Source organism: Echeneis naucrates, chromosome 11, assembly GCF_900963305.1.
Source record: "Echeneis naucrates chromosome 11, fEcheNa1.1, whole genome shotgun sequence".
Classification (NCBI taxonomy): Eukaryota; Metazoa; Chordata; class Actinopteri; order Carangiformes; family Echeneidae; genus Echeneis; species Echeneis naucrates.
Window position 1 is genome coordinate 5,514,398 of NC_042521.1, and position 27,438 is coordinate 5,541,835.

Genomic DNA, 27,438 nt, shown 5'->3' on the forward strand with positions numbered 1-27,438 from the left:
TTTGAGACACATTTTCGGTGCTGAAATCACGTTTTACTGTAGGTTCATTAAGAGTTGAAGCTGCACGTGCTGTAAATGAATGCCTGCGAATTTTATTTTCCTCTTGGCTGTTAATGTCTTGAGAATGGGATCTTTCAGGAAGTGTTTTAAGACTTCCTCTTTACATTCTTGAAACGCGAAACCTGATAGACCTCATTTTTGATCCTTGACGCATTTCCGTTGAGCCTTAAATGTTGTCATTGCATCTTCAAACAGCCACAGAGCACTGTAGTCAGACCTTGACGTTTCTTCGATTCACAAAGCCCATTGTCCTCCTAATCCCTGAGAATTATGAATAACATCTGGAAAGCACTGACTCTCCTGAGCGCCTTCATCGCAGCAGGTAAGTTCAAGTGGAGGTGGGGCGATAGCATGTGAACAGTATATGTTGATTCACGAAAATTCAGCTGTTTATTTAGTTAAACCAAATTCTTTGTTCATCTCACCATTATATTTGTATGTTATTTAATCATCAATATGAAGCATCTTGAGATCAAAGTCTTGACTCCATTAGTGAGTGCCTTTCAGACTAGGTTTTGTCTGAACTAATTATTAACTAACCATGTCTGCGGTCAGTATCAACCAACAGCTGGAGAAATGTTGTCTAAAGGAGCAGCTGCTATCTTAATTGCGCTGAGGCCCATTATCTGAGACAAACTGTTCTAAGGACAATGTCTTGAGACAAACAGAGACATAGGTTAATGGCTCAGTTCACTGCTGTTCACAACTGAAGCTCAGGTGGCTTTACTGTGGTCAAGCTTATTGACGCAGTGCCACAGATCCCAGCAGGGATTCCTGTTCTCGACTGATTGTGAGACTAGATTGTTATTTAAAATCAAAATGAAACATCTGGAGTTTCTTGTTTCCTGAATTTGAGGTGAATATCTTTCTGGGAAAAGGACTGTGACAGGAAAGAAAGACATATAAAAGTTTACATGAACATTAATTTGCCCAGAGTGTGTATAAATTAGGATCTAATTAGAATTAGACAGAGCACAGTGCATCCTCATTTATATGGAAAAAAAAGCAAATGAGGTGAGGATAGGCATAATCTTAAAGATAACTTTATTCACTGATAACAATTCTACAGTCAGCTTTAAAGTTTAAAGTTGACAGAAGAACAAGGAGAAACCAACTAAATCTGCCAAATTGAGCAGCTCAGACGGAATCAGACAGATTCACCAAAAGGTTTATCGGAGAAACCACTTTAAACTGATGACTTAAACTAGCAGATATTATCCTGCTTACAGTGACAGTCACATGCCTCATCACATTCCCGCTCAGTGCATCAACACCTTCAGCTGCTTTTTAATCATTTATCTAGGCACAGAAAAAAAACAGAAAAGAGAAAAACACCTCTTTCACAAAAGAACTCTTAAACACATTGAATCAAACAATGCCATATACTTTTGATCTGTTTTTATTATGAAATCACAATACTGAAGACTTCAAGTTTAAGATTTCATTCGTTCTCATTGCTTTTTCACCAAAACTCAACTTTTAACAGTAGATGAGAACAAGTAAGTGTTAAAATGGCTTCAGGAAATCTAACCTAATCAAATTAAAGAAGAATGTTGTTGAGCTGGTTTTCATGAATCTGATTATCACCAACTCTTGATTTTCTTTGCACAGCACACTGCCTGACATGTCGTCAGTGTCCTCTGGGCGTTTTTGGGACATGCCTGTTTGGAAGTGACGTCACCTGCAATAATGCAACTGAGAGCTGTTACAGTGGAGAAGCACGTAAGGAACTGGTCTCTCAAAGCATTTTAAAAGCTTCTGATGCAGATTTATATAGAGATCTTTTTTTCATAATGGTTACATTTATGACTCATGATCAATTATATGATGGGAGAAAAAAGGATGGGGACAGTGCACACAGTGTCCATAAGTTAATGTATCACAAGTAATCATCTCCGGTTTCCTGTGTCCATTGTGAAGGTTTAACACACCCATTAAACCTTCACAATGCAGCAGAAAAAGGAAATTGAACCCTTGGGTTTAATCACTGGTCAAACCTGTTCCACTTCAAAAGATGACTCCTCCTTGGTTTCAAGATTTACTGCAACTATCATCATCATCACTGTGCTCCACACACCTGTGGCCAGAGAAATCAGTCAGCTCCAGTGATTCCTTCAAATCCTCACTTTTGTGACTTTCCTTTTGCTATCTGAACAGCAGCATCTGAAGTGTGTTTAGCATTGCATGGGTTTTCATGTTTTCCCTGAGTCTGAGGTTGTGCTCCGGGATCTCACACTTCCTTCTACAGTCCAAAGACACTGACTGAGCTACTGTAACTCCCTGACATTGCATTGCCTGCTTGTGTGTGCCTGAGTTCAACACTGCAAAAAAGAACAAAATTAGGATTATCGACCTCAACAACAACAACAAAATCAAATAAATAAGGCAATTCACAGGATGTGAATTGGCTCAAGCCAAAAGCTAAAAGCAAAGCAGTTGTGGCATCTGAAAAGGGCACTGACTTCCTCAGGAGGAGCGCTTGATCTATTCACCATTCCAGGAATAATCATGTGAATCCTGAAGGGGACTTCTTGACAGGTTATACGTAGAATATGCAGAGTTTTGTTAAAATCTAACAAAGAAAATGATTTCATGAATTAAATTGAATGAATGACAAAGTGGGCTCATGAAGTAGTTAGCAACTTTTTGGTGAAACTGTTAAAGCAACAGAGACCTGCGGCAGACTTTAATTTGCTCTTCTTTTTCTGTGATCCTCTCAGAGTTTAACGCCACTGGGTCGCTCACCCTGCAAACTCGCGGCTGCCTGGACTCAGACCTGTGTGGAAGGACGCTGACTGGCACCATCTTGGGTGCAGGTTACACCAGCAGTTTCCAGTGTTGTACCACAGAACTGTGCAACGGCGCCTCATCTGTGCACATCTCTTTGACCGTGGCCTTGTGCACTGCCATCCTGTCTTTTCTGTTGGGCACCTGGGAACTGTAGTTTTGCAATGATGTGCCCCCTGTCTTCTGTATTAGTGTGGTTATTTACTGTTTCTACTAAATCACGTCCAATGTGTATCAGTCCTGGTCCAGTCATTACTTGATTTGCCTCATTTCCCAATCAACTGATCATTTCAGTGAAAGTCATGAAGTGTAATTAAAAAGAAATTATAACCCTGTTTTCTGTGTCTTGTCATCATTATGAACAGCTTAATGGTATTAGAGCAGACTGAAATTTTCAAAATGTGACAATGTGGGCAAAGAGGAGCGTTTAAATCTGCATGTTAGAAATGTAGAAATAAAACTTTGTTTCATTTAGAGGGCCCTAATTTTCTTACGGGAACTCTTTGCCCCTCCTCGCCTCTGTTCACAAGTACGAAGGTGTACACATGTCAAAATAGGTGACAGCGTTTAATGCTTTGTAAAAATGTTGAGATGTCAATAGCTGTCAGCTACTTTTCATAGTAGAGTCACTCCCAGAAGAGTAGTGTGATAATGTACACGTGTGTGATAATGTGACAATGACAGCAGATAATGTAAATATTCTGCAGAGCAATAAATGCAGCATATATAAATAGAAAAAAAAAAGAAGAAAAATACATTGATTTTAAAAAATTCAAAGCATGTGGAACTTGAGATTTAAAATCAAAACATTTATTTGACAAATAATCAGGTGTCTCAGCTTCTGTGCAAGGTCAAGTGTGTGTTTTAATGCCATCTGTCTGGATGCAAACTAGTTAATATTAATGCAACTATTTAAATTCTGTCCTACAGTTTTATCCAGTTCATGACATGCCATAAATATTCATTCATTTTGTACAGAGTCCAAAAAGCACTGCAGGAAAAATGCACTCGAGTTGTTTTTCTTAAGTTTGTGTGGTGTTGTTAAATGTAACAAATTACAAATTGGTCCATTTCCAATATCTAACAACTTTCCAACAAATCTCTGCATGAGATGGGCTATTTGTCCGTTTTGCAGCGGAAAATAAAAACTATAGTACATTTCTAAAAGGTTGCAGAAGCAACTTTTAAGACAAGTTGCAGTAAATGTTTTTAAACTGCCCATTGAGAGTTTATTAAAGGCTCCCAAAGGCCTCTGGATCTCAGCTTTGGACTCCATGATGTGTATAATTAAGGCTTTGACTGTTGGTGTTACATGCTCATGAAATCCAGCAGAACTTTCCCCATCACACTTTATTGATTTTCCAGACTTTTGGACTGAACCTGTACCAGTTTTTTGTGCCCTCTTCATGATGGCAGCAAGCCAAAGCTCAATGCTTCTCTCTGCTGGCCATTAAATGTACTGCAAATACAATTGTTCAGAGCTGTGTTTTGTTTTTTGATGAATTAAATAACATTTTTAATATTTATTTTGTACTTTCATCTCATGAGACTTTGAGTGTATTCTGTGCAAAAGGCAACAGCACAGTTATTGCCTTCAGTTGTCTTTTTGTGTGTTGCTGGCACACACATACACACACACACACACACACACACACAAAAACATTGCTGACTGAGGAGGACTGTTTTGGCAGAAGGAGTATATAATTAATACTTTTTAAGACGGTATGATACCCAGTAATTTTCTCCAGAGCTTGGTTGTTATTATTATTTCACACGTTTCATCCAATACATTCCAGCTAAAGTATTGGATTGAAATATGTAGCTCTTCTCGATACTGACATTCAGTTCAAATTTTAAGTCTCTCTCAGACTAACCTACTTTCCTTCAATTTTCCAACTACCATCCCATTTCCCATCTTGAATGCTAACATGAAAGCTGTGCAGATTATATTTTCGTTTTGAGGATGTATTAATTGATCGACTGACTGATTGTTTGACATAATTACGCCAGAGAGATGATGGCTTGCAATTTATGTTAACAGTGAAAACAGTTAAAGACATCTTTATATGGTTGGTACAAAGAATAAGGATTTCTTATTTTAAACAGATGAGGCAAAATTGTCCAGACAGAGTACAGCACACAACAATTTAGTCGAAAGTGCTTTTAGTAATAATGTATGCACCTTTGGAATGTAACTGTTGATATTGTATGACCAAAAAGTTTTAAATAATTTTCGACCAAAGTTAAAGAGGTACAAATACAATAAAATTGCCCTCCCCCCATCATATATTTGTCCTGGTTATAAAAAGGGAAAATAGCCTAAAGGCGTGTGGAAAACTGGCATTGTTGCCGGAAGTCTCGTTGAGTTTCACGTTGCAGTGGCATGAGAGTGAAGACTGAATCCAAACACACAAAGTCACACTTCCGAGGTCAACGCACACCTAATGCAACTTCAGGAAACACTTCCTCCACAATATCTAACTGTCATTTCAGCTGCTGTTAAATAGCAGCAGGTGTTGTTTGCAGGCCCAGTAAACAAAGTGTGACTGCAGCTTTTATACGCCAATATCCTGCAGATTTTAAGGCGGCGTTCACATCCAGTCAGCCAAATCTAACTTTCTCCACAAAGCTCCGTTTCTCCTTTGAAAGTAGTAACTACAGAGGTCAGTTGAAGATCCACACCTCTCCCCTCTCTCACTCGGTGCTAGCCTCTCTTTTTTTCTTTTTTTTTTAAAATTCATATTTTTTCTTTTTAAAAATTTTATAGTTAGCTTAAGCTTAAGTTTGTAAGTTCGTGTCGTTGTCGGCCCTGAACGCCACTCGTGTCCGCTGCGCGCGCTGCGTGCCGCGCGGCACCAGGAAATGGACGATCTGCGTAACTACGGAGACGGCGGCTCGACCGGGAGGGACCGAGCAGCAGCAGCCAGCGACAGGCGACAGGCGACGACCTCCGGCGGCCCGAGGTGAGCTCCGAGGCTTTATTTTTTACTTTTTCTGTTCGTTTACACACACAGTTCGTCGCTCCTTTTGCTTTTGGCTGAAGTTTTGAAACGGCTCTGTGGCAGAAGATGGGTTTGGTTTGGCTCGGCTCCGGTTTCGACTTCGAGCTTTTCATTTAGCTTCGTTTTTGACCACTTGGTTGTATTTATATCTGTTTCCTGCCTTCTTTTTCTCTCTCTCTCTAAAAAAAAAAGGGTTTCGTGCATCAGCAGGTGAAGATGAGCGACGCAAGTCAGATCAAAGTTGAACTTTTTGTGAAGGTAAGCGATTGAATGATGAAGCAGAAAGAAAGAAATGCATCACACCCAAAAAAGTGACGAGCAGCCTGCGACCTCAAGTGACATTGATTTATTTCAGTCTCTTATCTCAGGACTCTCAGCATGTAGATAATATATCTCCACGACACACAGTGTGAGTTTTGTTAACTTTGACTTTCTAATAGTAATGGTGTCCACCTGAGTTTTTTTTTTTTCTTTTTTTTTTTTTAAATAACACTCAGACTAATCTAATTAAATGCACGTTTGGGTTCATGGCCAGTCGACTTTAATCTATATTTAGTTTGTTGGTCAGGCAGCTAATCCCTTTTTAGTTTGAGCACCAAAACGTGCTGTGTTGTATAAACATATATATCCAGCATGTCTCCCCTCATGGCCCTACACAAGTTTCAATAATGATTCCTCTGTGCGAACATGTGCACCACCCTCTTCTGTTTTTCCTCTTCAGGGGTGAAAGATGCTGTTGTAACTTCTCTAAATCGTGCTTTCCAGTCAGCTCACTTATTGACACTCCATACCACAAATTCTTCACGTACACTATGGTGAAACTTGACCAGTTTTTACATATTCCCAGATTTAATCTTTGAGAGAGAAAGTGCAGATCTTTAAAAAAAAAAAAAAAAGATAGAGGATGACACAGTAAGATGCAGCTTCCTGCAGCCACACACAATATATTTTGAAGCTGTTTGGGGTTTTTTTCCTAAGCAGCCATACGAGCTGTGTTTTGATGCAAGAATGATTTATGTTTCATCTAATACTGTGACTAACAATTATTTTTAATCATGGATGAATCTGTTGATTGTTTCTCTATTTAACTGTTGCATCAATAAAATGGCCAGAAAAAGGGAAACACAAAACCTCCATTATCATTTTCTTAAGGACCATTCAGATTTCTTCTAAATTGCTTGTTTTTCCCCATTCCTAAAATACTTAAATTACAATGGCTTAAAAAAAGCATAGCACAAATATGCACACTTGAGAGGCAGTAACCTGAATGCTAATTTTGCATAGTATGGATAAACATAAGATAAAAAAGTTTGCTGTAAGGCAGTAGAAAATTGATTTGCCGCAATTTTAGAGTGAAAACCAGCTATTTTAATAACGCAGTGTAATCTGCAAGAAATTATAACAAATCTTTCTACAATATAATGATAATTCAAATAAGCTATGATGAAAATTATTTATAGTTACTGCTTAGATATTAAAAGGTACAATAAGATACAAAATAAATGGTGCATATAGCAAATTTTTTGTTTGTTTTTTTTTTCTAGGCTGGGAGTGATGGCCAAAGCATCGGCAATTGTCCTTTCTCCCAGCGTCTCTTCATGGTGTTGTGGCTGAAAGGAGTAACTTTTGATGTTACCACAGTGGATATGAAAAGGTGAAAACACACATCTTTCGTGTGTGTGTGTGTGTGTGTGTGTGTTCGTGTGTTCGTGTGTGTTCGTGTTCTCTTTGTCAGTGCTACAGGTTTACAATGGCACAACATAAGAATGTCCGCTTGCTGTTTAAATGTTCCCAAATGTACCATCCAGGAAAGGAGCGGGAGGCATTTCATTCATTTAACAGTTGTTAAAAGATATAAAGCAACACTAGCACTGTTTTGGTGAAAGTTGGGCGTGTTTTATCTGCAAAAAAAGTAGTTTCCTGTAGGTTGATATTTTTTCTCAGCTTCCCTTTTTTTTTTTTTTTTTTGGGTCGGGAGATGAATTTTCTATCCTTCTCCACTTTTTCTGTCCCATTTCTCTGATTGTTTCCTTTTCTATCTATCTTTAGGAAGCCTGATATCTTGAAGGACCTGGCTCCTGGTGCTCAGCCTCCCTTCCTGTTGTATGGCAGTGAGGTGAAAACTGACACCAACAAGATTGAGGAGTTCCTGGAGGAAAACCTTTGTCCACCAAAGTAATCTCAATGATGTTATTTTCAGAGCTAAAACAATTAATTCAATCTATCAGTATGTTATTCAAGGCATTTTTCACATTTTAGCTTCCCAAATCTAAGAATTAAATGTCACTGGACTTTGTTGAATATTGAAAGATATTTTTACTTGAATATTTCACTTTTGTCTGGCATTATGCAGACAAAAAAAATAATACCTTCACGTTGACTCCTAGTCACAAGATTAAGTCAGAAATACTTTTATATTTGAATTATTATTCATCTCTCTGTTTTCTCAGGTATCCTCGCCTGGCTGCTCGTAACCCAGAATCCAACACTGCAGGCATGGATGTCTTCTCTAAATTCTCTGCTTATGTGAAGAATTCAAACCCTCAGGCCAATGAAAGTAAGAGATATAATCGCTTTAAATCTGAAGTCTAATTACAGTCTATTATAAAATCAAATCCTGTGTTTTGTGTAGACTTTGTTTTTCTACATTTCTAGTAGTTTTATTAATGTAATAATAATTTATACAAACATTGCTGAGCTCATTCTGCCGGACAAAACAAAACCAGCAGGGAGTATCTGAGTTAATAACATTATTTCCTGGGCTTAACAGGTGGCCTGCTGCTCTTTGTGCCTAGCCACTCAGTGTTGGGTGATCGAGCACAAATTGTGTTTATTTAATATAATTAATTCACATATTTCAGACACTAAAGGGAAAAATTTGTCTGAAACCATTACAGATCTAACCTGATTTCTGTGATACAAGAATTTGAATATGTTCTGTGCACACGTGTTCAGATCTAGAGAAGGGCCTGCTAAAGGCTCTGAAGAAACTGGATGACTACCTTGGCTCGCCACTTCCTGATGAGATCGACGAGAATAGCGCCGATGAGGTCACTTCCTCATCCCGCCCCTTCCTGGATGGCCAAGAGCTTACTCTGGCTGACTGCAACTTGCTGCCTAAACTCCACATTGTGAAGGTAATCTTCTCTTTTAAGCTCTGCAGCAAAGGGAATGGGCCCGGCAGTAATAAATTCTGATGCTGAGAACATGTTTTTAGTCTGAAACTGAAGGTTTGTCTACATATCACTCGCTGATTGTGTTTCTCTTTTATAACACTCTTCCCTCCAGGTTGTGTGTCTGAAGTACAGACAATTCAGCATTCCTCAGCATCTAACACACCTCTGGAGGTACCTTAACGCTGCATACGCCCGGGAGGAGTTTTCCTCCACCTGCCCAATTGATGATGAGATCCACATTGCCTACTCCTCCGTAGCCAAAGTTCTCAAGTAAAAGGACAGCAGTATGCACAATTCATAAATGCACCAGCAGAACAACATACAAAAGTACAAAACAACACATGCATACACCAGCAAAAACCAAGCGTTCACTCTGCGACAGATGTGGTCGATCTGTTACTCTTTTCTGATGTAAAGAGACTTTTTACATCTACAAAGTCATTTATTCAAGTGTCAGTAATATTAGATGATTTGTAATTAGTGTTTTGACCATTTTACTGGAAACAGGGAAAAAATAGAAGCACAGGAGTTAGAAATATGCACAAAAAACACACACCTACACACTCATTTCTACACAGTTATGACTACAGTCTTGCTTGTCTGGGTACAGTTTTGACATCAGTAAATACACACTGTAGTTGGAGGTGGTTCTTGTTTCCAACTTGATGACGGTGACTAGTTATTTTTATTTTAATTCATTTTTTTTAAAGGGAGAATTTAACAGACACAAAGCTGCCTACCAGATCAAACTTTTTTACAAGCACCTCGCAAGCCTCACAAGCTGATTCCACCTTGGTCTTTGTAATCTTTGGGGTTTTTCTTACTTTTTTTTTTTCCCCCCCAGTGACACACATGCATAACAGCACCAGCTCACCTGCCAGTGTCTTTTGTGGTTTGTGTGTCAGTAGACATAGTCAAGAATTACAGTATTTCACATGAGCTAACTTGCATTTATATATCAAGGTTTCTTATTCTTCATAGTACCTACCACAGAAAGGAAGGGGTTGCAGTGCAGGCCTCACATTAGTGGGGCAGACCTGAAAACAGTTATAGAGACAGGAAACCGTTTCAATAGACTCAAACTTCCTCTTTCTGTGCTCCCATCACAGGCCTGAAGGATTATTCAAGATTACTGAGCTTGTTTGTGAGCTGCTGTAAGGGCATTTTGCCAACAATTGATTTTGTTCTGCTTATTGTGCTTATATTTGAGGGGAGAAAAAGGAAGATCTGGTTGAAGTTGTTGGTGATAAAGAGGTGACGGTTGTTCTGTTTTTAGGGGAAAAAACAACATGCACAATGAAGGCAGCAATGGCAGCTGTCATTAACATTACACGCCAAGCCTTATTCTATATTTTTTCTTATTTCCAGTCCCACTAATTTTCTTTTTCTATATTGCATATTCTGCGTGAAGCTAAAACATAAAATATATCTTTCATAACATCATCTGGCATCATCTATTGAAGCCAAATCTTTAAAAATAAGTCACAGATCTTACAGTGAAATAACCTGACCTGCAGTCTCTGAATCTGACACAATGACACCAGAGTTATGAGAAGCTCTCTGTATGCTGCTGTTTGCTAATCATTTCTGTTGTCTAAGTTTAGGGATCACTTCAGGTCTCATGATGAAAACGTTCTTATAGCAACATCTGTCTGTTGCCCCTTTTAGTTCAGATTGAAACATCTCAACAGCCCGGAGGATGATTCCCCGTGAGTTTTCCCCTAGTCCATGAAGTTTTGATGTTTTAAGAGACCTTTTAGAAAACCATGATGCTCCAGCTGTTTATATCAGTATTATTTTTCATGGGATTTGCTGAATGTAGAATATCATTAGATTTTGTATAGACTGTTCTTGCACACTGATATTTCAGTGTCATATGTTGCCATTTGGATTTATCCACACTTGAAGTTTGCAACATTAACTGTAAACATGAAATGAAATTCTTTAGCTCGGTAGAGTTGGACCTGATAATTACTTCAGACTGTAGAAGCAGCTTGTGGTGAGGATGTTATCAACTGCAAGGCACAATGCAAATTGGTATTTACAGAGTCAGCTTGTGATCGAGACTCCAACACCTTTGTTGCTTCTTCATGTTGGTGAATCTTTCAGATCAGGGTGAAACCTCTAAGAGAATTAAAACCGAAGTGCAATTTAAACAAATTAAGAAAAGCAATCTTGTCCACAGACTTTGAGTATATTAGACACCTGGTATGAGCACAGTTGGTTATTTTTCTGCAGAAGTCTTAATCACGTGTCGAGCCTTCACTGACAGACTGGGTGGTACAGTGTTGATCGAAGGGGTGATGTATTTTTTTTTGACTGAATTGTTGTGGATTTCCCCAATTTTCTAAAATGGTCCAATATATAAAGGAGTCATGTCTGAATAATTTCATTGTTGATTAATTTTATCATTTCCACTTTCCAAGATGAAGAGCTTTTAACTTCTTACTATAAAACATGAAACAATTTCAGGGACACTTAAAATGACTTTCATTAGTTTGTTCTCACTCTCGTTTTTTAAAATGTTTTAATCTAAATGTCTTTATAGTGGGACCTGTATTTGTGCTTTTCTGTTTCCTGTCGCTAAGCATTTCTGCCCAAATGTTTAACCTCATTTATAAAAGAAAAATCTGTTTGCCATTTAGTCTAATAGTTGCACTTAAAAGTCCGCAGGATCTAAAGTGTGTTGTGGACACTAAACCAGTAGATTTAGACCGACAATGAAGACAATCAAATTAATAACACAGCAGAAATGTATTTTATACATAAAGGCGCTTCAAAGATGCATTTATTAATGTCTCAATAAAAATATATTGATAACAAATTAGTTGGTGTTTTGTTTTTTTGTTTTTTTTTCTTGAGAAAACAGCTCTCAGATTGCCAAAAAAATTACAAATAAAAGCAGAGCATTAAAATTTTAAATAGCAACAAGTTAATTAATAAAGAGCAAAAATGAGACATGATATAAAGAAGGCATTTCTTAATCCTACTTTTATCTTTTCATCTCTTAATCTAGTCTATCAAAGTTTTCTAGCATGAGTACATATACCATGTTGCTGTGAATAAACATCTTCTCCAGATCTGTCCCAGGTCAAGACGTCCTGCAGCTTCAGGCCAGCAGCAGAGCGACAGCAGGCAGCAGGGAGAAGGCGAGCCCTCTCCAGCCGAGGGCAGCGACAGGCCCGGCCCCGTTGCACAGGTCAGTGTCACAGCAGTCGTTGGTGTAGTTGAAGAAGAGGCCTGAAACGTATTTCTGACCTCTCAGCCCACACTGGGCCGCAATGGCACAGCTCTTCTCATACATCACCACCTGTAGATCACCTGCAAGAGAGAAAGTTTTATGCTGCATATCTGGGACCAGAGAAATGACATCTTAAATTATCAAATGAGAAAAAAAAAAAAAGTTTTTAGACCCCTTTTGCCTGAAGTGGAAAGGAACATCATCGTGGTGTGCGAAGAGTATTAGGTATGAAAAGGATGACAACCTCGCCCCTGATTTCTTGTTTTTCATTTCTGAAATGGAGCTACTGAAATACAGGGTAACATTGAAGAAATAAAACATCAGCAAATGTAACAAACAGACTACAACTTGGAAATTGGACAACGCAACTTTTCATATTTAAGAAGTTGCACAGTCTATGTTTAGAACCATTTGGCCCACTTTGAGTTAACAATGTGGGAAGGACAGCAGCTTCTACTCACTTATCTCAATCTAAAGATAAAAGTCAGCGTTCTCACTTCATTTGCATTGTTTCTCTTTAAATCCAATTGGCTGAAGAAGAAAGAAAAAAAAAAAACAAAACAAATCCAACTGGCTTAGTACTGGCAGTTTCTTGGATCTGTTCCCAGACGACGTTCTGCACAGTGGGGTTTTTTGTCTGCCAATTTGTGACCATCATGCCCTCGATTCTCAGAAAATGATCTCGCTTCCAGACACAGAAATGGACTCTCTCACACCGAGACAAAGACACAAAGACACACACACACAGATCTGTATTATACCCTGAATTCCTGTTGCTGTACTTGACAGGCAGCGCTGCCCAGCAGGACACTCCTGTGGAAACCTGAAGCAGTCGATGGGAGAGATGGCCGGGAACAGGCAGGTGTAACAGTACAAAGAGCCTGAGGGAGGCAATGGCAGATATTAGATCACTAACTGACAGTAAAATCTGATTCCCTTTAAACGTCTCAACACAACTCAACATGAATGAGCATTTTTGGAAATGGTCCTTTAATTAACGAAGCTGTTGAGGCTACTGAGCAGCCTATTTTACAACTGTGAGCGCTCCCTGCTGGACAAACGTTGTAACAATGATGATTTTTACATTTCCACTCAGCAATTTGATTTACTTGCAGTAAGATACATGCAAACACCTTCAACCTCTGCGAGGAAAATAAAAAATGGAAATGATTCATTTTGGTTCTAAACATTCATATGACTCATTTCCCTCCAGGAGTAAAACCACATAATTTAAAAAATGAACAGATTTTCATTCGATTTTACAGTTCTAGACAGTTAAAAAGGAGTTATAAGCAGAAATAAGTCAATTTTTGAAAATTATAAATTTTATGTGATCACATTTTACATATTTAACTGTATTTTCATTCAGGATCCACTTTTGTGTGTCTATTAGAGACATTTTACTTGTTGGTAGTTAATTAATACAGGTCTATATCAACTGTCCACACTTTAGATTGTCATCAACAACGAAATGGTTATATTCTGTTTAGGAATGCTAAATATAAGATCTTAAATGAAAAAACAGCTGAATAGTATCCACAACATAATGCAGCAGTTACAGTTTGAGACTGTAAACCTTCTTCCTGTTTCTACTTTGAATCAAGACAACTGAAGCTTGAAACTGTATTTGTTCCCCATCGATTACAGAGGAAAGTTATGGGTATGTGAATGTTTTATAGGGGGGGGGGGATTGTCTCAATGTTCATTTGAGCATCATCTGGTGAGATGTGAAACTATTCTGTGCTGCTAAAAACACTTTTCAAGTAATGAGGTTTTCATTAAAAAGACATTTCCTAACAATCAGACATACCTGCCAAGGGAACACAACACAGGAAGACAGAGAGGAGCTGTAAACGATGCATGATGTTTCCACTCAGAAACGTCTTGAGGTGTTCAGGTTTTCGAGCTGAGTGGCACCAGAAGAAAAGTCCTGTCGTGGGATGTTAGACGCTTCTCATTAAGCTGACTGATGAGCTGGTGGGTCCTTCAACTCACTCAGAAATTGCATTTCTCTTCTTTTTTGGCGCCCAAATTCACACTCGGAGTCGCTTGCTGAATTTTTCTTCTGTCTTTTCTCGTCCTGCGTTTCTGTGAAGCGGATGAACTGTTCTGTAGTTGATATTATTAGAGCTATTTATTTTTCTGTCACTTTCGACTCTTCTCTCTTGTCGTAGGCCTGATTTTGATTCCCATGTCAGTCGGACAGTCATCGTCTCCTCCCTTGGGCTTCAGATTTAATTTGGAGATGTGATTATGATCAGCTGACATGAGTAAAGTGAAAGCTGACTTACAGGATGTGTTTCTATGTCGAACTCTGAGTCCTTGGACACAAAAGTGACTTCCTCAAATGTCCAAAGCAGTTCAATAGTTCAGTTAGGAAACACATACGCTTTTACTTTGGTATTTTTGGAAATATATATTTATATATGTGGAAAATATTATTGTAGCTCTTCTCATTTATTATTTTGTAGCTTGTTCCACTGCATATTTGTGAGGCAATATTTTTTGGTTGGCTATGTTGCAAAGCAAAGACAAGCAAGACAGACAATCCAAAAATTTCAGTTCCATTAACTCTGGAGGGTTAGAGCATTGTTTAGACTTTAACTGTTAAATTAATGGCTAAAATGCAAAATGCAGCTTTGACCTATATTCCCGTCCTTTATTCCCATCAAAAGAACCCAACAGTGTGTATATGTGTGCAATAGTAGGCAGGCAGCAGTAAAGTCAGCAGAGTACAGAAAAGAGTCAGCAGAGAAAGTCAGCATGTCAGAGACAGAGAGTCAGGGAGTCGTTGAGCGAGCTGGTTTAACTGAATTATCCTTCAGGCCGTAATGGAAGACGTGAGGCCAACATGCAGGAGAGTCTGCTGACAGCAGTCTTGTGATGAAGCGAGCCAAGCAGGCTCTGACTGAATAAGCTCTTTACCAGTCAATTAATGACACAGCACACAAACGAAAGCCCCCAACAAAACCCCTGCAACGCTCCACGGACGAATGTTGGTTTGGTAAATGTTAGTTTTAATAATCAGGAGAATCTTTTGTGTGCCAAGATCATCAACAGGATCTGAAAAGGTCATGAAAATCATTTGGCTTGTGACACTGACACACAAGTGTTTTGCTGGTCAGAGGTGTTGAACAGAGTTGTGTGAATCAGAAAAGGATCCCAGGCAGCAGCTTGGTTGTCAATATGCAGTGATTTGTTAGGCTGCTACACACTTTTCTGATTTGTTCATCTTTAACTCTCACGTGTCTTTCACACTTCAACACACAGCTGTTATAGGTATTATAGATCCCACTGAATTCATTTGACGAAAAGAAAGCATCTCGGAGGCAGTTGTGAGTAGGTGGGGGGGGGGGTGGCTGGGCTGAGGGCAAAAGTTTGCTGACATTTTGACTTTGGGGCAGTGGGGGAGTCAGTTTAAATGCCCACTGACTATCTGACTGGAGTGTTTTGTGTGTTGGCTGAAGGATCTCAGTGGACAGATGGTGTTCTTTAATCCTGTCTGTGTCCTGTACGTCCCAACCCCCCAAATCTTCCACAATTCTCCCTGCTTTTACACCAACCTCTGTCTACAGAGATACACCGAGGTGTTTTGTCATTCCTTGCTACTGCACGGCTCTGTGTTGATGGCTTTAACTGCAGTAACACAACCGAGACAGAAGGGAATATTGAGCCACTGTCGGAGTCGCACAACCTCAGGCCTGCACACATTTATGTAAACAAGCTCACAGCCACCTGGATATGTTTATGCATGTTTACAACACTGCTGTCCCGATCTACAAACATCACATTTTCCAAAGGAAAAAAGTTTATCTTAGTTATATTGGAGTATTAACAACTCACAACATACAACAGATGAGGCAGCCGGTTTATCCAACTATCTCAACAGTCTACGACATCATTTGACCTACTTTTCAGGAAAAGCCAGATTATTTTTTTTGTCATGTCATGCAGACAAAAACAGACAACGGCACTAAAACGCGGCCTTAATCTGCGATGACTTTGAACAGAAGGGGGGGGAGCAAATGTGACCAGGCTGCAACTGTTTAAAGAGCCAGGCAAAACAAATCAACTGAGAACCTGATAAGGTTAATGGAGCCATTTATTCAGGCCACTGTGAGAGAGATGAGAGCAATATTGACCTCTTTGACGCTCGGCAGACAGTCGTAGTCTATCTTTAAAAGGTAGATACCAGCATAGAGTTCGGTTTGCCAGCACAGCCTCTGACCTTTCACAAACAATTGTTCCAGATTACTGAGGAAATGCATGTCCTCAATCCTGGAAAACCTAATAAAGAAACAATAATCGCTCATTAATTCACACCAGGAAAAAGTGTCACTAAACCTTTTCTTTGCAGAAGATCCAAGCGGTCTTTGTTACTCTGGCTAGCTAAAAAAAAAAATCACCTCAACTTTAATGTCATTAAATTTAAAAGGCTCCAAATCTGCACGTACAGTAATTCAGACTAAATGCTACGCACTAACATTGTCGAAGTAGTCAAAACCAGCCTGTGTGTTGACACTAACGTAACTGGTACCAAATTCAGGCTGATGCCAACTGTTTTCATTTTGTTCCAGTAAAATCACAGCTAGTTGGAAAAACATGAGGCCACTTCATGCATCTTGATGTTTTTTCTGAACAACAGTGGCAGCAACAGTTTTCAGTGGAAACCCTTAAATTGGCAGCTCTGACATCTTAAATCTCAGACCGATGTGAACATCAGTATTCGATGTTCAGCTGATGCGTCTTAGTTTCACACATTTGTGCCACAACTGAGACGCTAATGATGTGAAATATTGTGTTTTTTGTTACAGTTTGGATGAATGTCCCCCACTGAAGTCTTCAGTTTTTAGAAACCAGCCTTAATGTTCAACATGACCCTTTCATTTTCATGGAAACCCCCTTTTTGTTGTTTAGGCGTCCCTTCTTATTATTAAAGTCTAATTCTGGACAGAACTCTTTAATATGCTTAAAAAGATTTAAGAGATTATTTAATTTAACTCAGAGACACTGATGCCTTCCCCTCTGCTTCTACAGGAGATGTTGCAGATTTTGTTGTTTGATTTTTTTTAATGTGGATTCTGTTCTTGTTAAAACGTCTGCACAGCAGTGACTGTGATAACTTTAATCAACGTTGATTGAATCTGGGCAGGACTGGTGGGGGATGGGGGGTGTTGAGATGAAATGTTTGGAGCTCAGCTGTGTCAAACTGTCCGTAAACACGCACAGCGGACCGGAAATGTGTTTTCAGGTTGTTGTTGATTTTTTTTTACAAAATAAGAGCATGCGCCAAATAGGAGATATGTATAACTATCTACCACCATTTCACTTTTTCAAAATTTTCTATTATTTCTGACTCTATCTTTTGCGATTTAGAACTACAACTGTCGTTCTTAAGTAAAGTTATTGAATAAATTTACTCATGTTCATCCAAACAGAACTGACCATACAACTGCAATGAACACTGTGAATTGATAACAATAGTAATAATTGTGATACATGCTGGATCACTGATGCACCCAAATCACAAACACATATCTGTTTTTTCTACATTACACTCTTTATATTTTTATATTTACAGCAATTTGATATTTACTATTTTTTTTACCTTGCATCTTCATATAGACCTTATATATTCTACATTATAACTCTTGAGTTTGCACATATTTCTGGTAACATTTCTGTTCACTGGGGCCTGAAAAAAAAAAAGAAAAACTAACTGTGCCCTGGAAATGAACGAAGTGACTCTGTCTTATTTTGAAAGAGTCAAGCGGAAGCAGCCGGGCTCGTCTGCGCCATCTTGACACGTGGTCTGAGGCGGAGAAGCACGGAGGGAGTAACGGGGCCGGAGTCGGTCTGGAAATGAAATCACACGGAGGGAAACGGTGAAGATACGACAGCGGGGGGAGGGAAAGAAAAGGAAAAAAGCAGGTAAGAGCCACTTTCAGACGTGTGTTTGCAATTCGTGTAACTTCCTGCGGAGGTTGGAGACAGTTTGTCCTGACAATAAGACGCAGACATCCTCAGATGGAGCTGCTGGGCGGTGAACTCCTGCAGACAGATGGTTTTGTTCAGGCTGCTGTTTGTTTGCAGCTGCACAAAACAAGCAAAACAAACTTCTGCAATAACTGACAAATAAATATCCACAAACGAGCCTGTTGCCTCAACACATAGTGTGAAGTTGCAGATAAGTCGCCGTAATGTGCTTTTTGTGTGCTGCCCTGTGAAGGTGAAGTGAACACCAAAACTCAGGACTTTGTGCTCAAAGTTGGGGAGCAGATTCAGGCAACATCCTGTGTGGAGCCCCCCCCCCCCCCCCAACTCCATTCAGCCTCACAGTGGGCGACGGGCAACGTGAGAAAAGGACGATTGTCCCAAATCTGACCCCCAGTCCAAATATGGAAAGGCTTTGCAGCATATTGTTGGACAATTGAATAATGTTTCATACCAATCCAACCTTGGACAGCCGTCCTTTTGTGTTATTTCAGCATCTCTTGGCTGTTTTTACTACTAGTTTCTTCTTACATAACAATAATAATAATAATAATAATAATAAAAGCAAAGTCACATAAGTGGACTTCTCTCATGTTATCTTCATCCTGATGTTGTGCAATCTGAAATAACCAAAACACCGGGACAGATATTTATATCTCAAAGGAGAGCAGCTTGTGGCACTGAAATGTTTTTATCCCTCAAAAGCTTTAGACACCAGAGCTTCAAATTGAATACTTGTAGTGTTTGCTTTATCGTGTGTGGCTTTGGCCTTGATGTGTCCGTCTCCCTCTGTCTAAAGCTGAGATCATCTGCAGACCTGGGAGTAGCCTGTGGAGACTGAAATGGAGATGAAGATGCTCTCCACCCGCCCTCTGGACCTCCTCATCCATCACATTAGCTTCATCTAGAGACTGCAACAGAGTTGCAAGCACATATCTTTTTTTTATCAGCTATTGCTTGTTTTGTTTTTGTTTTTTTTTTTGTTTGTTTCTTTTTGCTGACCACAAACACCTACTACCACTTTTTGTCTAAACACTTTTGAATGAAAACATGGCCAACATGTGTCCATACGGCCGCTTCACCCATGCCGTGGTGCGGGGCATACCGGAGACCTTTGGGAAACCCGAGGGAGACGGTCATGAGAACGGGGAGATCTCCGTGGATCTCGCCAAAGCTCAGCGTCAGTTCGGGTGCCTGACGGGAGCACTGAGGCAGAAGGTGGGTCTGCAGCTGATCGAGATCCCCCCTGATCCCGAGCTGCCAGAGAGCTGGAGAATAGAGGATGTGGCAGTCATCCAAGGGGACACGGCACTCATAACCAGGCCCTTCAAACAGCAGAGACGCAGTGAGGTAATGCCAGAGAGAATAAGAAGGCAGCTTTAGTGACCCTTTTCTGCACCTCTAATCTTCTGAAATACACTTAATCTTGCTTTGTGAGATAAGGGGGCAGTAAGTAGAGGCCTTTTGTTTCAGGTCCTATCAGTGTGCTGTGAGAATCAAGCTTGTGTAGATGCATGTTTAGACTGCCGACAGGCAAAGTTAGGTCATTATTTTGTCCAACAGATTCTTCTTGTGCATCGTCAGAGTGTAATTTCCCTCTGAGGTAATTGATCCTGGGTTTAATAACAGAGACAAAACTCTTTCTTCCCTTCTATTATTTATTTATTTTATTTTTTGTTCTGGGTTTGGTTTCAGTAGAGCAACATAATTCTCTGTGGCAGCTGGGGCTGCACTCTTAATCAAAATATAATTAGAATCAGAACATGGCAGAGTTTCATATCCAAATCACACGAGCTGCACTTTTTATCATTAAAATAAAACACGTCGACATTTGTGGTCTTTGTTAGCACCACAAGCTCCGTGGTGCTACAGAGACGTCTTTGCCTACAAATCATATTCTCCACACGTGTGTTTGCTGCACAACCTTATGAAGTGAAATAAAAATCCTATATATGTATATATATATATATATATATATATATATCCTGTATAGCAATTGCAATATCTGCCTAAATGTTTTTTTTTTTTTGCACATTCTGCGACTGGTGGCAGAGTTGACTTTAGCCGGAGATTTTATCGACATTTAAAGAACTGTGAAATAAAAGAAAAGTTATTCAGTACTAATCATAGTGGGAATATGATGAGGCTTTGTTTCATTAGCTCTGTAAATTCAGAATAAATTGGTTGGAGAAACCTGTCAGCGGTCACAGGGCAGTGACTACCTGTACGATTGCTCTCACGGTCTCTCCGTCTCTGCAGGCGGAGGCAGTGAGGAGGGTGATGTCTGAGCTGAACCTCACCGTGGTGGAGATGGGGACGGAGGAGGGGGACTCTGGAGGGGCCACCCTGGAGGGCAGCGATATCCTCTTCACGGGGAGGGAATTCTTCGTCGGCATCTCCTCCCACACCAACCGCAGAGGGGCAGAGGTGTTGGCAGACACTTTCAGGGTAAAGAGCGGGTGGAGGGAAGATGGCTGACCAGTGAAATAATGAATTACAGTGGGAACTCCAGCTGTGCTCCCATCAAGCTCTGTGACATCAGGCTTGTCAATAAACCGCAAAAATTATTAGCTGGCTGAGTTTTTTTTAAGCCTGTGCAACATATAGGCAATGCCAAGATCCTTGTCAGAAGATGAACTGTGCTGCCAAAGTGAGCAGGTGGCCATTTGCATCATTGCATTTGGGGAATTACAGTCTGTAAACAGTGATGAATGAGGTCATTCCACCGGCCACACAGAGGGGCCCCCCGGGCTCATTAGTGCTGGTTCCCCCACTTCTCCTAAGTGCATTTCACATTTTAACGCACACTTTTCATCCACTTGTGTTGAACATGTATGTGTGTTGGCTCAGTCTGGTATGAGCCAGCGTGGGTGTGAGCTGTCATGTGGTCTGAGGTGAAAGACATCTTCCACTTGTGTCAGGTTTCTGAGTTGTGAATAACGGGCTTCATTCATAAAATCCAGTAAGCTTTATGTTTTACTGCTCTATATATATTTGGTGTTCAAGTATTTTTCTTTGTACGCACAACTCTGAGTAAAAAAAATTGCTCCTGTTCCACACACTGTATTTATGACCCCGATGTGCTGCAAACTGAATTTAAAATTACTGCACTTGAGCTTTTTACTGTGAAGAAGTAGACTAAATCTTAAAGAAACCTGAGAGGACAGTGTGTGAATTAAAACTTTCACCCTGCTCAGGACTTCGCCGTGTCCACTGTCCCCGTCTGTGGTGGAGCCCGGCTGAGAAACATCTGTTCCATGGGAGGCCCAGATACGATCATCATAAGCAGCAGTGACGGGGCCAAGAAGACACTCCGGGTAAGTGTTTGTGTCTACATGCAGCAGATGTGTGTGTATCCATGTGGCATTTTCATTTTTTCCTCTTTTTTTTTTTAAATTATATTTAATGCATAAAGCCAATTTTACTGTTTATATTCTATATTAACATTTATATCGTATATATTGTGCATGTTGGATGATCAGTACAAGCCAGAAATACAGTTTTGTTTTGCTGATTTATATTTGTGTAGTGTAGAGTTGTATCAGTTTTGTAGTTATATTGACAAATAGACAATCGTGTATTTGCCAGATAACATCTAGCTGTCAGCACTGTTGTCCATCTGCCCGGTTATCTCTCTGCACTAATGTGACCTGAACACATCATGTATCTCCTGACTGCTCATGTCTTATTACTTACTTTGTGTCTGTGTGCGAAGCGGGGAGTGTTCTGCTGCAGTGTGTCTGTGTGTGGAGCTGTCTGGCAGTGCACACTAACATAAGTGTGCATTTGTCTCCAGATGATGGAGCAGCTGACTGATCACCACTATGAAGTCCTCACTGTCCCCGAGGAATCAGCTGCAAACTGCATCTACATCAAAGGTCCGTCTAAACGGGACTTCCTGCTGCACCGGCCTGCAGACGAGTGTCCTGACAGCATCTCTGTGAGTACAGAAAGAAAAAAGAACACTCATTCTTAGTATCTTGAGGTCGAAGCTCATCAGTGAAAAAGGTTCAGACTGTAGAAAGATCATAGGTAAATGTTTTAACAGGCTGAGTTCTGACTGGTAAACTGATCTTTGACGCCCATGACCAGTGAATTTCAGTCAGACATCATTTCTGTCTGTTCTACACAGCTCTATTGGGAGTTAAAGCCCTGCGTTTTTCTAAAGCAGTATTAAAGATACTGCAGACTCGGCCTTTTCAGTTAGAGTAACTTAATCTTTATTCTGCAGAATATTTACACAACTCCCACACACTTTGTAACAAGATTAACAGACAGAACATTTCCTGCGATGCAGATCTTTGCTGTAATTCTCTGCAACTGATTTCAAGAGCAAACAGAAATATCTTATTAAGAGATTTGAAGTCGCTCTAAACAGTATGTTTGGACTGCTGTGACTGACGCCGTCTTTTGAAGCCATTTTCTCGCTCACAGCACCATCCTCCATCACTGACCTGGTAAAAATGTGAGTGGGTGTCAGGACAGAAGTCCAGATATCTTGAAAATTTTTAGAAGTTTTTTTTTTTTTTTGTGAGCATGAGCTGAAAGGTCATATTCAGTGAATGGAGCTGTTGTGAATTACATCAGACAGGACTCAGTTATTGTTTACTGTAAATTACCATCTATTTGACTGCTGTCCAATCAAAACAGCATCACCTCATCTGAATCTGAAAGATGAATGATCGAACTGAAAACTCCTTTTAACAACACAGACATTTCTGGTCATTTATGTTGTCTCAAACTCATATCTCAAATTAACTGCATGCACTCTGACAAGAGCCAAGAACAGTGAAAACTTCTAGTTATTGCTGTGAACATAACACGCTGAAGTCTGAAGCCTGGATGCAATCCAGGCAGTGAACAGCTTTTCCATTTTTTTATTAGACTGAATTCTTCAAGTCTGCGCAGTGCCAGTGATGAGTGCATTGTTTCCTCTCTGCAGGCCTTCCAGAAGCTGCAGGACTACACCCTGCTGCCTACAGCCTGCAGCGAGGCCCAAAAACTGGGAGCATCGCTGTCTTCGCTCTGTCTCCTCATCAACAGAAAGCACACCTATTTCTGAGAGGGAGTACACACACACAGTATGTTACACAGTATTTACCTGCACATGCTCAGAAACACTTCCGACTCATTTTAAATTCCCAATTATTTATTGTTAAGGGACTGACACAGCCTTTGTATGAGAAAATGATCCATCTATCTGTGGCTCAGCTGGCTACGGGGCAGCACAGAAGTCCTAACTCCACTCACGAAACCACTAAATGGCTTTTTAATCTCCCCAGGACTTTTTAGTTTGAGGAAACTAAATATGCTTTAAGAGCTCAGTGTAACCCTGTGGTGCCCAAATTGAAGGGCTTTATTTAGCTCTTGTATCTATGAAACTGGCTGATATGTAGTTCATGACTCTAGTTATTTTTGTGACAGTTTAGAATTACAGGTTTTTAGCAGAGTGTAGAAATGCAGATTTTTATTAAATAGCTGTTTTAGTTTTCCTTATGAATTTATAGCAAGTGTAGATATACTACAATTTAACTGACAACTTTTCAGACTCATTGTTTACATGTAATTTAGATCTAGTTGGCAATTTTAAGTAAAAATTGAAGCTAATGCAGTCTAATAAAATCTTGCAATAAAGGCTCCAGTTATTTTAAGTGTTTCAGGTCATTTGAGGCTGCAGTTTTGAATTAGTGAAAAGCATTACTAGTATTGTTTGTCCGAGTGACATAAAATGAACAGCGTCACAAGCTACATCCTCAAATGATCAGTTTAATGTATTGGACTGCACTAGTTTAACCAGTAGTACCTGTCTGTATCAGATGCTCCAAACATTTGTGTGAAGAGATTCATTAAAAACTCATGAAATCAACAAAAATTTCTTGAGATTTATTTGTTTTGTTAGAAAGCAAACATGTTTAACGGTTGGACTTGGCAACTCTCTCCAACTCGTCTTTCTTCTTGATGGCATAGGAGTTAGATGAACCCTGGAACAAGAAATTCAAAGTTTAATGTGCATCACAACTTGTGTGACAGACAACTTTAGTGAAATGTATGAAGACTTACCTTAGCTGCATTGATCAGCTCATCAGCCAGACACTCGGCGATGGTCTTGATGTTCCTGAAAGCAGCTTCTCTTGCTCCTGTACACAGCAGCCAGATGGCCTGCAAAACAAAAGGGAGAGAGGATGAGACGGGCTGACACTCGGGCTGGTAGAGACATGTGTCTGAGTTGGTGATTGACTGGGCCACAACAGGCTACAGCCAATGAATAAGCAAAGACACTTTCCTCTACGAGTGCTCTAGCACACCAGGACAACAGGTAGTATCCAGGCGTGACTCTAGCCTCGCTTAGTGAATACACATCAATACAACTTGCAGACATAGAAAGGGAATACTTAGCCTTGTGCTTAAACAATTACAACCAAGTATAAAACGGCACACTTCCAATTTCTATAAAATTAAAAATCTGATAAGGTTCTCCCTGATTCACACCTTCGTCAGATACACGAAAAGGGAACATTTTTACATCTGGATTGGAGCAGGATTTTCTTCCATTACTACACTCGTGTTCTTGTTATGGATATGTTACCTGGTTAACTCTGCGGAGGGGTGACACATCCACGGCCTGCCTCCTGACGGTACCGGCACGGCCAATACGGGTGGAGTCCTCACGGGGTCCACTGTTGATGATGGCATTCACCAAGACCTGAAGGGGATTCTGGGAAGAAGATTGTATATTTAATAAAATTTTCTGTTTCCAAAACCTGACAAAGTGAGCTTACATTTCTTTTGATGTATTTTAGGTTCATGACAACCATTTACCTTTGCACATATATAAAAACCAATATCCTTCTAAGCAATTATTTTTTACTCAATGTATCAATTCACAATAAACAACTATTCTCAGAAAAATGGTAACTTCGGTAATTCTCAATGACAGGGAGAGAGGAAAAGAAAGAATTGAATCAACTGCATTTTAGGACTAAAACCTAAAGACAACCATAATATATGGTGAGCCATCACAAAGAACTACTGATCTGTGGGGGCCAGTTATTGAATAAAGAGCCACTCCTTTTTTGTCTCCCATTAGTGTAAGCGAGTAATCCCAAAACTAAGAATGGCTCCTGTATGATCATTCAATGAAAACCTGTCAGGAACTGTCAGTCGGATTGGCTTAATTCCTGATATTTTGATTTTTAAATGATTCCAACCATACTTAGCAGTAAATTCTCTGCAAACGAAAATTAATTATGTGCTTCTGGGTTTAAGGTAGTGGCAGTACCTCTCCAGTCAGCAGGTGGATGATCTCGAAGGCATGCTTGACAATGCGTACGGTCATCAGCTTCTTGCCGTTGTTGCGGCCGTGCATCATCATGGAGTTGGTCAGACGCTCCACGATGGGGCACTGGGCCTTGCGGAAACGCTTGGCGGCATAACGTCCTCCAGAGTGTGGCAGGTACTTGGCGTACTTCTCTTTTACTGCAATGTAATCCTGTATTAACAAAGAAGTGGTTCAGACAGACTACACCATTTTAAGGCTGAGCACAGGTACAGTACATACAAAAAGATGTGTCTAAGTTGGTGATTGACTGGGCCACTTCAGACTACAGCCAATGAATAAGCAGAGACAGTTTCCTCTGCGAGCACTCTAGCACACCAGGACAACAGGTCAGTGTCCAGGCGTGACTCTAGCCTCGCTTAAAATCAGTCAAAGCAGTTAAATCAACTGCACATAGTCCTCACTAGCAGCAACTCTTTTGGCGCTACTTACCTGCAGGGAGATGTCATTGATCTGGACATCATCGGTGCTCCACTTGCCAAAGAGCTTGATCTCTGGAGTCTCAGCCACGGCTGGGGCAGTCTCCCACTCAGTCACTGGGATAAAGAGGGTAAGAGCTCATTTAACACACTGTAGACGTGACAATTTACGAAATATGGGGTCTATAATTTAACCTGACGGATTTTTAAGTAACTGGTTGTGGGAATTAATGGATCTGTTATCTATTTGGTTTTTAATTATAGTGCAAGTCACATAAAAGACACATTTATGTAAATAAAGCAGTGCATGCCAAATCGGTCACTAAACCCCACACCGCTGGAAAAATAAGCACCATCGCCACACAACTTCGAAATACTATTTGAAATGAAGCTGTAAGGTAGATAAAGTAGGCACATGGCAGCTGTATCTGCTTATCAGGTCAGACGTGCTGAAGTAAAGACATCCTTGGTTTTCAAAGCAGGGCCGGAGATGAAGCCTGCGTCTGTCACACGGAAGCTAGCCTGAACCGCGGCAGCTCACAAGCTGACAAACGACTGAAAACCGACAATGTTGAGCATTATTGGCCGGCTTTGGCGTTTACCAAACAGAACAGACCGAGTTTAAACTGATATAAAAACTACATGCGGAGTAAAAAGGGCAGAGAGGGGACGACTAACGTGGCGGCTGGTCGACATGCCGCATCCACATGTGCTAGCCTGTTAGCCACATGCTAACGCGCTGCGGTGCTGTCCGCGTACTTAAACATCCAGCGCAAATAAAAACACTTCGTGGCAAAACTAAATATGCTTAGCTTGTATCTATCGGACAGCAGGAGTCCGCAGGTCACCCCAGAACCCTTCAACGTTATTTTTAACGACATTTAAAGCGAGTAAAAAGCTAATTTTTCACTCACTTGTGTCTGCCGCTCCGTACTACACTCCTCACAGACGGGAAAGGGCCTCTCGCTCCGCCGCGGCCACATATCCGGTGGACTGGTCCGCTACTTCCGGTGCGCAGGGCATGCTGGGAGATGTAGTCAAGGTTCACGTTTGGACAGAAATGTTTTCGTTTTTATTATGCCCCCCCCCCTTTTTTTATTGTTATTGACTATTTATTATTTTTGGGGAAGGTGTGCGATTTGTGTGTTCTCGTTTTTGCTCTGTTTCGTTTATTTGTGTTGGTGAAACACACTCGCTTAAATGTGTAATATATATATTATACAATTAATAATATAATACATATATTATGCAATTTAGTGATCCTTGTTGATTTTATTTACTAAAGAATTAAAGCCAATATATGTATTTGTTAGACACATAAACAGAAAATATAAACAAAACTGGCAAGAAGGGCAAGTTGATGAACATCATCAAATCTTCTATAAATAAGACAAAGGAAAAAGTTTGTCAGTAACACATAACA

General features: G+C 40.1%; 5 protein-coding genes and 2 non-coding genes across 7 annotated transcripts; 3 read left to right on the forward strand and 4 right to left on the reverse strand.

Annotated features, from left to right (window-relative positions):
* Nucleotides 1-208: 208 nt before the first annotated feature.
* LOC115051167 (sperm acrosome membrane-associated protein 4-like) lies at nucleotides 209-3,184 on the forward strand. Its single transcript, XM_029514494.1, has 3 exons — nucleotides 209-382; nucleotides 1,672-1,782; nucleotides 2,781-3,184. The coding sequence occupies exons 1-3, from the start codon at nucleotides 331-333 to the stop codon at nucleotides 3,002-3,004; spliced, it is 387 nt and encodes a 128-aa protein (XP_029370354.1). The 5' UTR covers nucleotides 209-330; the 3' UTR covers nucleotides 3,005-3,184.
* Nucleotides 3,185-5,693: 2,509 nt separating this feature from the next.
* clic1 (chloride intracellular channel 1) lies at nucleotides 5,694-11,850 on the forward strand. Its single transcript, XM_029513762.1, has 7 exons — nucleotides 5,694-5,810; nucleotides 6,042-6,107; nucleotides 7,394-7,503; nucleotides 7,899-8,024; nucleotides 8,300-8,406; nucleotides 8,805-8,986; nucleotides 9,138-11,850. Exons 2-7 carry the CDS (start codon nucleotides 6,066-6,068, stop codon nucleotides 9,297-9,299), a joined length of 729 nt encoding a protein of 242 aa, XP_029369622.1. The 5' UTR covers nucleotides 5,694-5,810; nucleotides 6,042-6,065; the 3' UTR covers nucleotides 9,300-11,850.
* Nucleotides 11,851-12,134: 284 nt separating this feature from the next.
* lypc (ly6 domain containing, pigment cell) lies at nucleotides 12,135-14,128 on the reverse strand. The gene is made up of 3 exons (XM_029514808.1): nucleotides 14,077-14,128; nucleotides 13,028-13,147; nucleotides 12,135-12,346 (listed from the first exon to the last, which is right to left on the reverse strand). Exons 1-3 carry the CDS (start codon nucleotides 14,126-14,128, stop codon nucleotides 12,135-12,137), a joined length of 384 nt encoding a protein of 127 aa, XP_029370668.1.
* A 3,950-nt stretch (nucleotides 14,129-18,078) lies between these two features.
* On the forward strand, nucleotides 18,079-24,383 carry ddah2 (DDAH family member 2, ADMA-independent). The gene is made up of 6 exons (XM_029513731.1): nucleotides 18,079-18,197; nucleotides 19,060-19,610; nucleotides 20,520-20,708; nucleotides 21,458-21,577; nucleotides 22,057-22,200; nucleotides 23,203-24,383. Exons 2-6 carry the CDS (start codon nucleotides 19,311-19,313, stop codon nucleotides 23,320-23,322), a joined length of 873 nt encoding a protein of 290 aa, XP_029369591.1. The 5' UTR covers nucleotides 18,079-18,197; nucleotides 19,060-19,310; the 3' UTR covers nucleotides 23,323-24,383.
* rps5 (ribosomal protein S5) lies at nucleotides 24,123-26,989 on the reverse strand. The gene is made up of 6 exons (XM_029513732.1): nucleotides 26,930-26,989; nucleotides 26,029-26,132; nucleotides 25,540-25,749; nucleotides 24,847-24,975; nucleotides 24,321-24,419; nucleotides 24,123-24,241 (listed from the first exon to the last, which is right to left on the reverse strand). Coding segments are annotated over exons 1-6 (612 nt in total). The 5' UTR covers nucleotides 26,931-26,989; the 3' UTR covers nucleotides 24,123-24,172.
* Nucleotides 24,474-24,606, reverse strand: LOC115051556 (small nucleolar RNA SNORA3/SNORA45 family). Its single transcript, XR_003841290.1, has one exon. It is a non-coding gene; the product is annotated as a small nucleolar RNA SNORA3/SNORA45 family (small nucleolar RNA).
* LOC115051557 (small nucleolar RNA SNORA3/SNORA45 family) lies at nucleotides 25,823-25,956 on the reverse strand. The gene has a single exon (XR_003841291.1). It is a non-coding gene; the product is annotated as a small nucleolar RNA SNORA3/SNORA45 family (small nucleolar RNA).
* Nucleotides 26,990-27,438: the final 449 nt, after the last annotated feature.